This window comes from Anthonomus grandis, chromosome 10 (genome assembly GCF_022605725.1).
Source record: "Anthonomus grandis grandis chromosome 10, icAntGran1.3, whole genome shotgun sequence".
Lineage (NCBI taxonomy): Eukaryota > Metazoa > Arthropoda > Insecta > Coleoptera > Curculionidae > Anthonomus > Anthonomus grandis.
In genome coordinates, this window is record NC_065555.1 from 8,738,098 (window position 1) to 8,755,537 (window position 17,440).

Genomic DNA, 17,440 nt, shown 5'->3' on the forward strand with positions numbered 1-17,440 from the left:
TAAACACGATCATAACGAGTAATAGAAATATTTGTTGATACCGTACTTAATAACAACTATTTAGGTCTGATTTAAATATTGAGCCAATATTCCGAACTGAACTTTCAACTGACCTCCCAGCGCTTCCTTATATACTCGCCAGACTGGATATAGAAGTGGAACCAAACGTGCAATGTCAGTAGTACCCACAAATTAAGGCGCATCAGCTCAACATATTTCGTATTACCACAAACTTTGTTCTTGTTCTTTACTGCCAATGAGAGAATCCGCTTTTCCAGTGACGAAGATGTTTCTATAATTTATTTTTTTATTATCTTTTTTAAATTGGCATTGTTTTCCAAAACTTTTCTTCCAAGCCGTCATAATTTTTTCATAGTGTGGCACAGTTTTTTTCCAGTTTTACAGAATTTTCTAGAAATTTAGCTCCCAGATTGGCAGAATTTTCCAGCAATTCGGCTTCCAAACTTTACAACATTTCTCCAATATCGCGTGCACTAGCAGAAACGAAGTTGTGTAGGTCATCGCCTTTCTCAAGTAATGCGATACAAAGCCATTACCGCAAGTCCGCTCTATTTCCCGTCGTATCGCAGGTCTTTCTCTCCAGCTCCCTTTTCTCAACTTTTAAATCCACAAGATTTGGCACTTTCCCACACTTTATTCCGATTTATTTTAATTCCCTGTTATTTTCACTAATGTCAAGTTAACTGAAGTCCAATTCATACCCCACACCAATGTAGCATTTTTTACCGTTCGTTTGGGTAGGAATTGAAATACTCGATGGACAAAAATAGTCAACTGATATTATTTACACACTCACACTACTAAACACGATCACTTACAACTACTGGAAATATTTATTTATACCGTCTTTATTTACTACTATTTTTATTCGATTTAAATATCGCGCCAATATTCCGAACTGAACTGTCAACTGACCTCTCAGCGGCGACGCGGTTCCTCGTATAGTCGGCATACTACTATCCGGAAGATTCGTTAACCTTCCATGTGTCTACATAGATGTCGGGCACATCACTCGCCCGCTTGTGTAATCCGGAATGACGAATAACAGCTGGTATTGACGGCGTTTCCAAAATCGTTACAAAATTAAAACGATTTAATGACATGCAAAAATAAGACAAAGGATAACATCAAATGCCTGGAATAAAATACAAAATTTATTCAATTTCTTAAAATACCTAAAATAGTATATTCTATAACAGGTATGGAATAAGCACAATTCTATATCAGTAGAGATATTTGTGGCCCGTGTCGTTAGGCGAGTGTACATTTGAAATCCACACATGTTATATATAGATTATACTTTTCGTACATTTAGTATTTATGATTTTTTTCTCAATTCATAACAGTTAAAATTTTTCGGCACCAAATACTTCAATTCATGTTTCAAGGCATGATTAGATGGTGCCACTGCATAAACGTAAATATTTTGTGATTTTTCTTACTTGGATCTTAAATTCTTGTAAAATTAAAACCAGAAAATTGAGTTTGACAAGCAATAGTTAAATTTAAAAGATAAAGTCCAGAGAAATTAAAGTGTTAAATAGTTGAAAAATTCTAAGATCTCTTGCTCATTCCATTACATAAGCATTTGTATTAAAGATTTTTCAACTTTTCTTTTCATGCTTTACGTGCATCAAATTTTACTTCTCTTATTCACTGATGCTAAGATAATCAAACAATGAACATGTAATTAAAATATTTTGTACCAGTCATTTGTATGTTATTCATATGCAGTAATCATAAACCACCACTGGTATTTGTCTTCAAATTGCCAAAGATATAAGCAATTGCTTAGTAATTTTCTTTTCTTACTAATCTACAATCTATATCAAACATTCTGTCTATTTGTGTTATATTATAATATTTATTGTCTAGGTCGCAGACGACATGGATCGTGAAATCATTGAAGAAGAAGTCGCTCTACTTCAAGACGACTATGAAAATCATTTGGAGCAACTAAATGAAATCAAACGAAATTTAGAATTAACAATAGTAAAATGGACCGAATATAATGAGAAATTTAATCAAGCTATTAACTGGCTTAACGAACAAGAAGTACTGATCCAGAGTTTTAACCAACTCCAAAGCAGTTTGGAATTAAAAAGAACCAGTTTAGAGCAGTTCCAAGTACATTTAGAAACTTTATTTGATTGGCAGGGAGAATTAGACCGAATTAATATGCGAGCCCAATCAATATTGGAGACATGTTCAGATTCCCGAGTTAGTAATGCTGTGACCCAGTTGTCAACCAAATATAATGCAATTCTAAATATGGCGAAGGAATTAATGCGTAGATTAGAATTGCATTATCAGGAACATCAACAACATAACACTCTTTATCATGAATTACAAGACCTTATTGAAAAAATACGTGAAAAGTTTCAAAATTGCTCTGATATTCCTTCAAAATTAACAGAAATTAATAACAAGCTGCAGATTTTAAAAAGCATTCGTTTGTCCATTGAACAAGGTCAGAATAAATTAAGATATATAAATGAGCTTACAGAGAAATTAAAAATCAACACCGATCCATTGGGAGTTAAAAAAATTGAGGAAAATACTGATAATTTAAGGCAGGATATGGAAAAGTTGGTACTCGAGGTGGTTAATCAAGAAGCCAAGCTACAAAAAAGGTTGGAAGAACTAAAGGAAAATGAAAAAGTGGAAAATAAATTTTTGGAATGGTTAAATGATATGGAGTGCAGGCTGGAGGAGGAAGGGGAGCGATTATTCGACGATTTGCCCGAGAAAAAAGCTCAACTGGAAAAATACCGGTAAGTTCGTGAGGACAATCTAATTCATACAAGCAAAAATTACATCTCATTATCATCTATTTACTATCCTTGTTTCAAAAAAAAGGAACTATGTACCAGTTGCTTATTGAGAACAATATTGTTCTTGTGTTAATGTGCATTTATACATTCTTTAAGAGGATTGCTTACAATAAAATTGTTGGCTTGTAGAGAGGAACAGTTAGAATAATGGCAAAACTGGGATATAGAGATAATTGCAGAAAAGCCTTTTAATTTCTTAGTAAAGAGTTCGAACATTTTCATTTTTGACCTTTTAAAATATAGAGAGTAAAGTATAAAGATATTAAGTAAAATCATACAAACAGAATCGCATATTTTAAATTGTATTAAAATGTAACTTTTTTGAAGATTTTAATAGTACTTATGTAACTGTATTAGATAAAATAATTATATATATATATTTTATTTAGACAACTTCAAAAAGAAATCTTGAGCTATCAGTATCCTTTGGAGTCCATACCCAAGGACCTTCTTGACAGACAGGAATCACTGAAAACTAAGATTGAAAATTCTATTGCTGACTTGAAAGACCAAGTTTTACAACACGAACAGCATAAAAGCAATTGTGCAAAAATCCGCGATCAAATCAGAAAATTGCAAAAAGACATTCAAAATTGTGAACTTCACCAGGGTGAACTGCCTGAAATTTTAGAAAAACTGGGAGCCATTGATGCAATCGATTTAAAAGCAGTTGAGGAACTAATTAATAAAACAATTGAGGATAGTGCTAAAGTAACAAAAAATACCGGTGCACAAGGAAACGAGGTGATTTATCAAGAAATTGATGAAATAAACACATCTTTGGAAGGACTACAAAATCTTTTCAAAAAAGTGAAGAATCAGTTAGAGCAGTCCAGAGACTTATGGTTGGAATTTAACTCTAATTTCGCTACAGTTGAAGATGCCATCGCCAAACTTACTAGCGAAGTATTACTAGCACAAAATGACTTAGAACGTTGTCAAGCATTACAGCAAGATCTTAATGCAATGGAGTCTGTAATGGTAAAATTGACAGATTCCAGTGAGAAATTAATTTCGGAATTAAATGGAATAACATACATAAGAGAAAAAGTATCAAAAGTGCAAGACAAATTTTCAGAACTAAAATCGAAAATAGAAGAAATGTTGATGAAATTACAGATGCAAGTAAATGAGCGGGAAGAGTTTTCGGAAGCGCGCAAGAAATTGGAAGAATGGTTGAAGCAAGTAAGGGTTGTACTGGATAAGACAGGTATTTCTCTTTAATTTTCTTTGCTATTTTAACCTTGCTACTTTAACTTTAAAAAAAGTCAAGTATCTTTGGCATTATAATGAAAATACTAATTATGCTAGTTAGTAAAAGTTTATAATTATATAAATCATTTTCAGAACAATGCCCCAAGGATGAACCCACTCTTAGAAACTATTTAAGCTGCATTCAAGAAATTGACTTACCAGAAGCCGATAAATTACTTAATCACCTCCATGAGACTTTTGCAAAACTTATTTTTATCGACCAACCCAATGAGGAACAGACATTTAGAGAAACTATAACATCTTTAAAGCAAAATTTAGATCAATCTAAATCTGACTTAAAGTTACACGAAGCGAATCTGAAGGCTTCTTTACTTAAATGCTTAGAATATAATGAACGTAAAGAAAGTCTGAAAAGGTGGCTTGATGAAAAAGTTAAAACAATGTTACAAACTGGGGAATCAAAAGAAAATGTTAGTGAACTAAAGGCTTTAGTTGACCGTTTAAAACACTTTCAAGAAGAGTTAGTTGAAAAGCAAGGAGAGTTGGAAAACCTAAAAGATTTCTTTAACGTGGAAGAACTCAAGGAAATAGAAGCTGGTTTCCAAGAAGCTCAATTAACTTGTAAGAAAATAATAGAAGATCTTGAAGCAGAGTTAAAAGACTGGAACAACTATCATCAAAAACTACAGGAAATTGAAAAGTGGCTCTTGCAAATATCTTTTCAACTAATGGCTCAAAATTCATTATATATTACTAATAAAGAGCAGACGGAAGAGCAAATCTCCCAACATGATTTAGTCTTAAAAAATATTGTAGAATATCAACAAACTTTAAATCAAATCACATTACATGGACAGAAATTGCAAACACGATTCCCATTACAAAAGAATGAAATAGATACCCAATTAAAAAATATCCAAGAAAGTTATGATTCCCTTCTGAAAACTGCGCTTAATATTAAAGAGAGATTGGACGATTCATTAATTAAGTTTATAAAATATGAACAGGCTTTAGAAGAAATAGAAAGAAAATTGGATCAACTAGAAGTAGAATTGAAGGAAACGGATGAGGGAAATATTGCCAGCTTTGCAGACGCAAAAAAAGCGATGGAAAGAGCTAAGGTAAGTGTAATTAGTAAAATATCAATTGACAGTTACGGAACCTTTTTTTGTTTACTATGAAATCCTTAGATCCTTGCAAGCTTAAGCATTTTTTAGCTTATTCTATTAATATTAGAAGATCTTTAGAATTTTAATCTAACTGTTTTGAAATTTTTTTCTAGTGAGTCCAGCTTCTATGACGTCATTGACTTTTCTCTCTATTTATTCATGAGTATAGCTTACTAATATTTCCACCCTTTACTTTTTATTTCTCTTAAAACGTGCTGGATAGGTAAATATTGGTAGCACAACACTACATGCTATAAATTATAATTCTGGACTTCAGTATAACGTCAAATTTTAAATTCTCCTTACAATTGCAATTCAGTAGGCTTTCTTATTTCTGTCTGTTGATAAATTATCTACAATTTCAGGTTGTTCCCCTTTTGATCTTTCTTTCTACTCTCTTTTTGGGATGTTTAACACTTTTATCTTACGCACGCCTCTCCCGATTGCCAATCGATTCAAATCAATTAAAAAATTTAAAACCTATATTTTTAGATTTTATTGCACGTAAATTTAAGTTATTAAGTTTTATATTTGTTCTTAAAATATTTTCGATTTTTTAATCATAATAGAAGCTACATGATGATCTCCAAGGGCAAAAGGCTAAGTTAGCAGAAGCTGTACAAATCTGCGAAGCAGCTACGGCTTCAATAAGTCGTCCAACAAGTCCCAGGGATATTCTACCACCACCAGTCCCGATTAAAGAGTTGGAGTGTCGAGCAAGACTAGAAGATTTTATTGATGAGGTAATATGAGATTTTAAATACGTATATAACATAAATGTGTAAAATTGATTTCACATAAATAATTTTAATGAAGCTAAAACTCCACTAAACTCCGTAAACCCGTCTTTAAGCTCTATACTGACTCGAATACGTATTTCTTAATTTTGGCCACGGGTATATCAGCCCAGTCATTTTGACTATGTCACAGATACATTTTTCATAGATAGTCTATTTTAGCGTTTCCTTTGATAAATCATAGAGGCTTGCAGCTAAGCAGCTATTTATTTTTTTCAAGTCGTATATACATTGTTAGAATTTTATATAAAATCTTGTTTTATTTTATTTTTAGACAATTATTAACACCATTAACGAAACAAAGTAGTATAAACGTAAATATTGCGCGGACTAATATCCAAAATCTGCAGCGGCAATGGGTAGTGAAACTTCTAGAAAGGCGTTGTACTTTGCATGTTTTTCTTAGCTGGCTTAATAAATGAACAAAAAACGCACGGGTTTGTCATAATGAAACTTCATGACTTCCGTGTAAATTGGTTCTTACCGGGTTAATATTTAAAGCCAGTCTACGAAAAACTTTCATAGTTTTGTACGTGGGACCCTTTTCAAAAAATGTACTTATATGATGAGGAATATATAGGGTTTTACATCCTGTAGTAACAACAGACATTGCCTTAGAGTAATTGTCGCCATTTAAAGTAAATAAAAGTCAGTTCTTTTTTACAAACATCATGAGTGCCAAGAATACAAAGATGGAGCTATTAGAACATTTACTTTCTGGAAATTTGGTCGACAACTGACATGAGGATGCAATGACAAATGAGCTCTAAATGCCTTTATGGCATAAGATGACGATACCCAAAATAGAATTAATAGATTAAGCATAAGGCAAAGTATACATTTTCAGAGAGGTAATGGATACTGAATCACAAAAGCGCCGAAAAAGGGCAGAAACACTGTTCAGTCTGCTCAGCAGAGAATCAACATGATGTCTCCAGTTGAACGAAGAGTCTGAATGAACTAGAAATGTAAAATTCTGCTAGAGGAATTGATCGGGATTCATATTTGTGTTTTTGATTTTTGAACTTATAGGTTAATATTTTTTGACGCCCAACTTATGTTTCAAGCAACTAAAAATTACGTTGGAAAATTTTTAACAACATTAAGTAGATGTATATGTAAGACTATTAAATCTGATTGAGAAATAACCCACCAAAAATTTAACAAACTGCTTTCCTTTTTTCTTCGGAAAGAGGCAAAAGATTTAATATATATCGTAAAAAAAGTTGATTTTGAAACTCGGCCAAGTTTTTTTTTTGTCGACGAAGAAATTATTTATGAACACCGGTAGTTCTTGAACACCCAGTAGTGTGGGACTCCGTGCCCGGTTCCTCATTAAAACTTCCACGCTGGGTGGTCCCAGTTGCTTTTCTGCACTGCGGTCTGCTCTGTTGCAGGTGCTTCATAGATTTACTCCCATATGTTCAGTTCTGTGACTTCTGGGAAGTCCATTATTTTGCCCAGTAGTTTAGTTCTTGTCCTCTCTGATGAAGTTTGGCTTCGCCCAGGACTGTCGCCCTGGTTTGGTTGAATGCTTTGCAGAAGCATAGAATGTGAAGAGTTATTTCTTCCTTTTCCTCACAACCTTTACATAGCGATGTATTTACTTTCCCGAGTCTATGTAGATGTTTCCTGCAAGGTGTATGTCCTGTGAGCAGTACTGCTACTTTTTGCAGTTGTTGCGTGGAGTGACCTAGTATGTTCTGCTCCTTCCTGAAGGGTGGGCTTACCCAAAAGTTGTTTGAAGAATCCAGCCTTGAACTTGTTCCCAGCAGTTTTTATGCTTCCAAGTTTTTAAGTTCCAATCAGTGTCTGATATCCCTTTTCCAGGTTTTAGTGCGAACACAGCATGTTGGTTTTGGGCCTATGAGTACACTGTTGCTGCCCCTTTCATTGCAAGTTGGATTACCCTTCTTGCAGCACCATGGTTGCCCATATTCTGTGATAGGATTATCTCTGGTAAGTTTTGCTCTTTGGCTAGTCCCAGCAGTTTCGTACAGTCTTTGACCTACTCTCAAATTGTCACTGCTACCCCGATCTTCGATCGTATGACCTTAACATATTGAGCAGTCGCCTTGCCTAAGCCGGGTTCTATAACTCCTATTTTCAGTGGTTCCTTTCTTTCCTTAATAACAAGGGGTTTGTCTGAGTGTCCTTGATTTTGTCCGTTCTTAGAGCCATACGCTCTAGATCTTATATCTAGTCGAATAGGGTATTGTGTCCAACTTTCGTTATGATCGTTGCGCCATTATTGCTTCATTGTGCTAATATTACTTCAGCTCTTACTACTAGATGTAGGCTTAGCAGTGTCAGGTTTTCTAGGGTAGTAGTTGAAATCATTCCTGCTATACCCAGGCACGTTGTTATTTGTGTTTTGTTGAGTATCTGTTGAGAATAATAGCCTTCCTTTCTGTCGTATGCCATCATAATGGTGCTGCGTATGTAATGATGGGTCTTACCATTGTTCATTTTTCATAATTCCCCTGATCTGCCGAACTTCCTCTTACAGTACATAAGAGTTTTCGTAGCCTTGTTTGCATTTTTTATTACGTGCTTCTTAGTGCACGCATTTGGTTGACCCAACTAGTATGTATAGCTCGTGCAGCTATGGCATGGTTGATTGAGTCATATGACGTGTTGTCAAATGCCTCCTTAATGTCTTAGAAGGCTCCTAGAGCGATTTCTTTATTGTTCAAGGATTGTTCGACCCTCTGGGTTTTCTCATTGATTCACAAGATTTACCTGTTTGGTAGACATATTGGTGTTTATGAAGAAGGCTAGCTCGTAGTATATCATCTTTCCTTACTAGGTTAAAGAAATCCAGTGTTTCTTGTTTTACTTTTGTGTTACTAATACGTTACTGGCTAATAAAATATTAGTTAATTTTTCTATTACTTCACATAAGTTGTTTATTTCAACAACATACAAAAAACAGCTATTATAGTTGATATGTGTTGATATAATGCTAAATATAAATATACATGAAGTTAAAATAATAAACCAATAAAATGGTAACATTTACTCTAGGTATTTAAAATTAGGCCCTGTTCTTACTTCTAAACTTCTAGCTTCTTACGGTCGTCTGCCTGCCGAAAAGACTGAATACAAAACTGAAACTTTATATGGAGATATATTTGTATTTGAAATATAAAAATAGTTTTATCATTGAATTTACACACACTTCGAGCCAGGGTATATTTGAAACGAAGGTATTTAAATGTTTATTATATGAAATTAAAAAAAAAAACGCTTGAAGCTATGGCAACTAGCACGGCAGCTTACTTAATATAATGAAAGGAAGCGCCAAAATTGATTAACTATGGATGCAGGTAGACAGGTATATAAATAATATAGATAAGTGTCATCTCTTACATATCCCAAAAACTACTTGATAAAAAGTTCAACGATTAATTATAAGCCATAAGTCAAAATCAAAAAGCTAAACTAATATTTATATGCTACATATTCTATTGCAACTGCCAGTTTAAGTACGCCTTTTAATTTTATAGGTACAGGTTCATCTAAGCAACTTATCAACAATTCTTAACAGTTGGGAAAAAATTGAAAAACAAAAAGCTGAACTTAAATTATGGTGCGAAAAACAAACGGAAACTATCAAGGAAAGTAAAACTCGTCCAATCAAGTTACGATCGGAATCTGCCAAACAAGAATTAAACCAAATGACAAAACTGTTAACGCAAATTGGCGAAAAGCAAAATTATTTAATGGTAGAATTGGCTGGAGACGACAATTTAAATTTGCTGTTGATAAACCTAGAAACGGATGTTAAGGAATTTATAGCAGACCGAGAGGAAAAACTTAAGTTTGTTGATGAGTTTAGAGAGGCATTAAAGGAGTTAAATGAATGGATTGATAATCTCAATAACGATATTGATAGTGTGGATAAACGTAAGTAGGTTTAAAGTAAATACAATTAGACTTATAATTACTTAAGATTTTAAGAATCATATATGAGTCACCCCGTTATAATTATTGACCCTTTTTTTTAACAGGTTCAGGTATCATCTGCAGTCAAAAAATATCCTTACTTAAGCAACTAAAACAGGATCTTTCGGATAAATTTCCTGAAAAACTTACTGATATTAAATCAAAATTATCCAAAATTAAAGATCTTGTTAATGACCTTGATTCTCAGCAAATTGAAGATAATTTAACATCCACTGAAAGAAAAAGAAAACAGGCCTTAAAAAAGGTGCAACGCAAAATTCAGTTACTGGAAGCGACTGTAAAAGAACTTGAGTCGATTAAAGTTGAGCTAACTGAAGCTTTTAAATGGAATAAGGAAGCTCTAACACAATGTCAAAGAGATCACACCTTAAGCCACGAAAGTGTTAAAGTTAATGATAAATTGGCGTTAGCCAAAGCTTTACTTAAAGAAACTGAGGGCAAAGTTATTCTTAAAGATGCATTAATTAGGAGACTCGGTAATCTGGCTCACGATTTAGAAGCAGCAGAAAATGCTGAGTTAAGTGAAGCTTTAAATAACTTAAATAAGGAACAAACTATATTATTAGACACGATTAACAATCAAATTCAACGATATGAAGCCGCCATTGCTGTGAGACAAGAATTTGAAGCCATTTTGAATAAATTTAAAATTTGGCTTGATAACCAGTCCTCTGTTGTATCTCAGAAAAAAACTGAATGGCCTTTACAAGTTCAGCAGCTGGAAAAAGAATTACATCAACAAAAAATCGACCAAAACCAAATTGAATCCGGGGGCGCGGCATCCTTGCAGTCTATTTTAAAATTAGGGCAAAATTTGTTGAAGGAATGCGATCAGACTGATTACCAACAACTGGAAAAAATTTTAAATGGTATTCAGGTTACCTTTGATAACCTTAAGATGACATTTAAAAATAAAGAGGCTATGTTAATCGAACTTCTTGAGTCTAGAAAACAGTTCGAAATTAATTCAAATGACTGTTTTGATTGGCTGAGGCAAGCAGAGGTGACGACGTCCCCTGATTTAAGATGGACTGGTATAGAGGTATTGGAGGAGCAGCTTAAGACTTACGAGAAATTAAGAGAGGAATGTTTGAAAATTGAAGAAAATATCGGTAAGTAAATCTAATTTTGTTTACGTCCGAGTTTATTAGATTTGAATTGTAATAATATATATATATTATTTTGATGCTTGAAAGTTATTAACAGATGCGACAGTTCCGACCTGATGAATCTCGATTTTTCGTTGCGTGCCTACTATTAGGTATCACAGCATCCCATATTTCCATATTAGCACGCGATTTTATATTAATTACGAAAATTATTCCACATGTTCACATTGGCCGCGGGCCTATATTTCGATTTATTATAGGTTAGGTACTATTTTATTCATGACTTATTTTAGATTGATTGCGTACAATGCGGTAAATTAAATACTAATCACACGAATTACATTACTGTAGGTTATGCTTATTTAAATAAAAAGTATACTCAGCATCTAGGTAGTTCTCTCAGATAGCAGCTATTATACATTAGATTTCTGGCTTTCTTCGCCAAAAAGAGAGGGGCACAATTTTACTCAATTTTCGTAATTATTTTTGTCATTTATCATTTTTATTACAGTTTATTATTTTTAAAGAGGAATTATCATTAAATATTTACCGCCCAAAAAAATAATTTTAACAATTTTTCGCTTAATTTATTAAAATTATTGCAAACTTGAATTTTTAATTTTTAATATTTTCAACCAGAGGTCGAAATAAAATCAAATGTCGAAAAAATTATTGCCATAATAAATTTATTTTTCTCTTCAATTTTTAATAATTCATTTTTAACTTTCTTTGAACAGATCTTTGTCGGTTGCCTTAGCTTACACCAATCATACTGAATAGCGCCAGCAGGTCGTCCAGCTACTGCTAGAAATGGGTTTAGGAGTGCTTCTTGTAAAAATTTCTTTATGTCCCTATACGTATAAGGACTTAAACCTCAAAGTAGTAACTAGTTAATTATAACTTCCATTCAAATTATCGTAGGGTCTAATATGGCTCACATCTATTTAGATCTTCTCTAACAACAACACTTTTCCTTAGGACTTTTGTAAGCTTGGTAGGGAAAGCGTTTCGGATATATTCTGCTTTACGTAAGGCAAGCGTTGGTATGTCTTATTCTTTTTAGTGTTGGACAATTAAACATAATATACATTTCTCACATCAAAAAAAAATGTATGCCTTTACATTCGTTTTATTTAAACACTGAAGTAAATAAGAACATTTTTTATCATGAGAATTTTAACGTTTTATTAATATTTTAATACTTATTTAGATAAAATTAACCTTGAAGCAACAACGACCATTCTACCAACCCTGAACGAATCCGACAAAATCAGCTTAAAGGAAATTTTAAACAATCTTAAGGAAAAATACCAAAAAGTCAAAAACCTAATAAAGCAGAGATACGAAGATTTGAAAATAAAAACAGAAGAAACCAAAATTGCTTTAGCACGATTAAAGGCTAGCTTATCCTTAATTGATGAAGTAAGAAAACAGTTAAAAGAGGACGTGACTCAACCAATTGGAACAAGAGTTGAAGAGATACGAAAAAGAATGACTACTTTGGAGGGATTGGGGAAAAATATTAAAGGTGAGAATTGGTGTAATTGTAGCTTACACTGCAAGAAATATTTATCTGTTTTGCAAACAAAAATAACATTTTCTTCAATCTTTTAAAAAAAAATATTCTTGATCCTACCAAACTACTTACAAATTAAAAACAGTTCGCGATGAAGCCTAAAATTTATTGTCCTTTACTTACGATATTCTGAAGAAATGATCGATCTAACATCAGCCTTTTAAAGTCTTTTTAATATTATCTAAACAGGTTAAATGGTTCTCCATGCTTCCAAAATTACCTTATCAGAATATCTAATAAAAGTCAAAAGAAATATATTTTTCTTCAAAAGCTTCATTGACGTATTTCCTTGCGTGCTTTTGGTTGACTTCAGTTATCTTATAGACGTCCAATTGATTGTATAACCTTTAAATATATAGTATTATATTTGATATAAAAATAAACACATTCTTACAGATGATAAGACGCAACTTGCAAAAGTAGCATCATTAAATATTTTGGATCTTAAAAACGTAAGCAATTCTCAAGACCAACTGATAAAAGCAATTGAAGATCAAATTGCTAAGCTTAAAAAGTCATCTATCTTAATAGATCAGTATCGCGATCTTATTGCCGAAATAACCACATTCCTGGCGAAGTATTCTGAGATCGTTAGGCACTTAGAAGAATCTGATGAGAATATTGATGAAAAAATTCGCAAATACGAGGAAATATTCAAGAAAATTCAAGAATACGAGGCGCAACATGCACTTGCTGTAGATAAAGGTCAAAAGATCGCTGAAGATTGTGACGTTCAGGAACGAAATGAAATTATGGCAGAACTGCATGAATTAAAGAATTCGTTAAACACATTGCGAAAAACCGTGGAAAAACAAAAAGAAAAACACGAGAATTATTTGGCCGAGTATGCAAAGTTCGCTGCTGATTTGGAGGAAATTTTGGATTTGTTGCATGCGGATGAAGGTAAGACTTTTTTGATTTTGTTTCTACTTCAAATACATTATGAAAATATGTAATAAAGTTCTTGAGTGCATGAACAGTTAGTAATAGCAATAAGAACTTTATAATATAAAGTGAATAGTCAACTTTTTAACTTTTATTTCCATAAAAAATAAGTTAATTCTGTCTTTAATATAAAATATTTTAAAGGTGCCGCGAAGTCCAGACCTCTACTAACTAGAGATGTCACAAGTGTAAACGAGGAGTTAAACAAAAACGTTGCCTTAACTGAAAAAGTCACAACCTATCTAGAAAAATTAAAAGCAATGAAAGAAGCCGCTAAATTATACTTAAATCTCCCCGGTACTTTAAAGGATCGAATTTCCGAAGCAAATTCCTTTATTACTATGTTGCCCACTGAACTTGAAGAGCAGTCCAAGTATTTGTTAAATCACAAACATTTAAGGGAGGAATATATTATTGTGAAGAAGAAGCTTTATGATTGGATAAAAGAGGCAGAAGAAAAACTGTTATTAAACCGAGATGGCGTAGATTTTGAAAACGCAGCGCGCGATATGGAAAATCTGAAAAAGTTCTTTAATGGTAAAGAGGAAATTTTGAAGGTGCTACAGAATTTGCAACAATTGGCTGATCAGATATGGCCCAGCTTAGAGGTTTACGAGCAAGACGAAATAAAAAGGTCAGTTTGATTTGTTTTATTTATGTCTTAATTCATTCAACTTTTTAAGTCATTTTGGGTGAATTTTTACTTTTAACTAGCTTGACTTTTAACGAACCATAACAAACAAAAATATTATTTTATTAGGGAGCAAAAACATCACACCCAAATATTAAACAATACATTAAGTGCAGCAAAGAACTTAATAGAGGAGCTTGATCACCACAGCAAGAATTGGCAGCAATACCTAAGCACCATGGAAAAGGTTAAGTTGGTTATGAAAAATATTACATTTGGCGATGATAAATACATAGATTCATTAAAGAAACTAAGGAAAAGAGTGAAAAAATTGAAACAAACCTTGGAAAATTTAAGGGTAAGTTTTAGTTTTTTTAAACTTATTTAGTAGGATTTTACACGTTTCTGAATCATTATTTTGACGATTTTATGTACATGTACCACTTGAAATTTATCTTCCAAAGTGAATGATAAAAAAAATTATCTAGCAATTCTATTTAGATACAAATAGTACCTAGTACAACTAGATAAAAAAAAAACTAAAAAAAATTGTTTCAAATTTAAAATATGCTTTATTATTCTTTTAACATTTGTTATTGTGAACAAAGCTGTATAAAAAAAATAAAAGTAGGTAGAACAAACAACAAAAAATATATGAAATATTCACACAAATAAAAATAAAATAAAATTAAAATGAAATCAAATAAAGTGCTGATAAAACCTAAAGCTAAAAAAAATTTCATGGATAATTAAATGTGTTGTTTATAATGTTGTTCTTTTTCCTTCCATATCTGAATTGCTGGCTTTTTAAAAGAAAATTAATTTTTTTCTAGTTTTTTTAGCCACATCCAAGTTAAATTTTTACTTCTTCATTTATATTGTAGGATGTTTATTTAAGTTATTAAAACATCCGACTTTTTCTCCATCAAGTATTACTTATAAATATTGATGGCTTCGCTTCATGTTATTTAAGTTTGTATTTGAATACTAAAACTAACAAAAATGTTTTTTTTGACTTAATCATTAACTTTTAAAATACTTCTAGGAAGTGACGTTAAATACAGGTTATATTTTCAATAAATGCAAAGAGCTGGCCTTTTCAAACTTTGATTAAAGTTACGCTCTTAATGGACGAGTGCAGATAGTTTTTAAATTTAAGGTTTTAAAGGGTAGTTAAAGTTAGTCTCATATTATTATTATTAATCTATTAATTACATGCATCTTTGCAATTTTACAATAATGATTACACGCACATTATTGTAGAATCATAAAATGTCTGAGTAATTTTTCGTAAATTGTCTAAAGGCATTCTTTGTAGTCAATTTATTGGTCTGTAAAAATGTTTTGCTATTTATATTATTTAAAAGAAAAAGTGAAGCATATCCTACATTGAACTTTTGCTGATTCATATTCACATCAAGAAGTTATATTACTGCAACGCTTGCATCAATATTTCATTATATGATTTCCTGCCGATATTTTCTAGAATTGTATAATTTTGCCCCTTTCCGTTGATTTTGGTAAATTATTGACTTTAAGCACCACTACCAAAATTATTCTAAACGATTCAAATCTCGTAATCTCAGATTTCAGAGTTACGGTTTTGTTTTTTTTATCCAATTGAATATTTTCAGTTATAAATGGATGCAAAACTAAATCAAGTTTACGGTTTTGATTTCTTAATCAACTTCTTTTAAATTTTAGAGAACAAAAAATACTTACCCAACCCAATAGTAATTGAGGTTTCAGGTAAAACTCAATTGAGGTAATTACTATTTGGTGTAAGTATTCACCATATCCGCTCTTGAATGCTACATCACCATAAGAAAGGTTTAAACGAAATAGATTCTGCAGTTTTCCACATCCTACCACAAGTAGATTTGTCATACATACCATCCCATCTGATTTTGTGGACAAAATCGCAACTCAATAGTGTGTCATATTTAATAATACAGGAAACCAATAACATAAACTTCAGTAAATAATTCGGTGATTAGCGTTCCTACATATCAAGTTATTTGTACTCTAGGAAGCCTAGGCTATTGAAAAAGTATTTAGAAGGATACTATCTAGATCTACAGTTCTTAAAAAATCTTGTTTGCAGCTATTGATAAATCCTAATTCAGAAGTTCTTACTATTCAACGAAGATCAATTTTAAGAGCATATGGAAGACCCTGAATCAGTTCTAAGGGCGAACTGATGTTACAACCCTTCTTGTTAAAACACTTTTCACCGAATTGTCTCAGAATAAACATCTATTGCTAGGGATAATTTTTTTATGCAGTTTACGTACCTTAAATCAATATAAATTTTTTAAATTAATTGTAAACACTAACTCCAATGATACATGTCTTTCTTAGATTCCTCAATGAATACTCTATGGATATTTTTTTTATTATTAAACTACAACGTAAAAAAACTTCTGAAAAAAAGGTATTTTTTAAATGCTTCAGATACTTTTTAAAGAAAAAATAGAGAAAACGCTAAAGAATAAAGAAATATGTCCCTCGATAAAAAAAGCCACCCTTCCGCAAAGGGAGAAAAGTTATCAACGCTTAAAGTTTCAGCTGGATTACGCTTTATATAATTATGACCCATCACATCGTTGGTGCAGTAATGTTTCAACCCACCATTCCGAGCAAAGCACGTTTAAAGGTCAATAAGTTTTAGCATTTGCATAAAATACATAAAAGTAGGCGTGGATTCGTCTTCAATACAGACAAATTTAATATTTTCTTTCGAAGATTTTTTGCTACTGTAAACAAACTATAACGATAACCAACACAACCTCTAAACAATGATGTCATATCTATTTTTTTATCAGTACTTCATCTACCGAAATAAAAATTCAACATTCATAGTCGCGGAACAAACCCGAGAAGGTCACGCTCGAGAAATATTGATTTAATAACATTTATTTTTAGCTTTTAGTTGAAAACTGTGTTTAAACGTAAAAGAGTTTGTTATTTTTGTGTCTTTAATTGTGATTCTAGTTGTAATTTGATAATATTTTTGTTAATAAAAGTGATGCCAATAATTGATACCTTCAGTGGTATAACAGAAGCTCATCTAGCCGGTAAAGTAATAATTGTAAGTCGTGATTTGCGTTTTTTATTTGTAAACAAACTAGTAGACGATATAATTTAGCCGGTAGTAGATGGATTCTAATAAAA

At 32.1% G+C, this 17,440-nt stretch overlaps 1 protein-coding gene across 6 annotated transcripts in view; it reads left to right on the forward strand.

Moving 5' to 3' along the window:
- The window catches only part of LOC126741159 (muscle-specific protein 300 kDa-like), a 221,094-nt gene that overhangs the window by 94,559 nt on the left and 109,095 nt on the right, over nt 1-17,440 (forward strand). For all 6 annotated transcript variants that reach the window (XM_050447499.1, XM_050447501.1, XM_050447503.1 and 3 more), the window contains 10 exons: nt 1,897-2,795; nt 3,245-4,065; nt 4,203-5,191; nt 5,809-5,982; nt 9,546-9,945; nt 10,050-11,117; nt 12,325-12,642; nt 13,087-13,593; nt 13,780-14,269; nt 14,396-14,624. In XM_050447499.1, the coding sequence (XP_050303456.1) occupies nt 1,897-2,795; nt 3,245-4,065; nt 4,203-5,191; nt 5,809-5,982; nt 9,546-9,945; nt 10,050-11,117; nt 12,325-12,642; nt 13,087-13,593; nt 13,780-14,269; nt 14,396-14,624 (5,895 nt within the window). The remainder of the gene's footprint in view (nt 1-1,896; nt 2,796-3,244; nt 4,066-4,202; nt 5,192-5,808; nt 5,983-9,545; nt 9,946-10,049; nt 11,118-12,324; nt 12,643-13,086; nt 13,594-13,779; nt 14,270-14,395; nt 14,625-17,440) is intronic.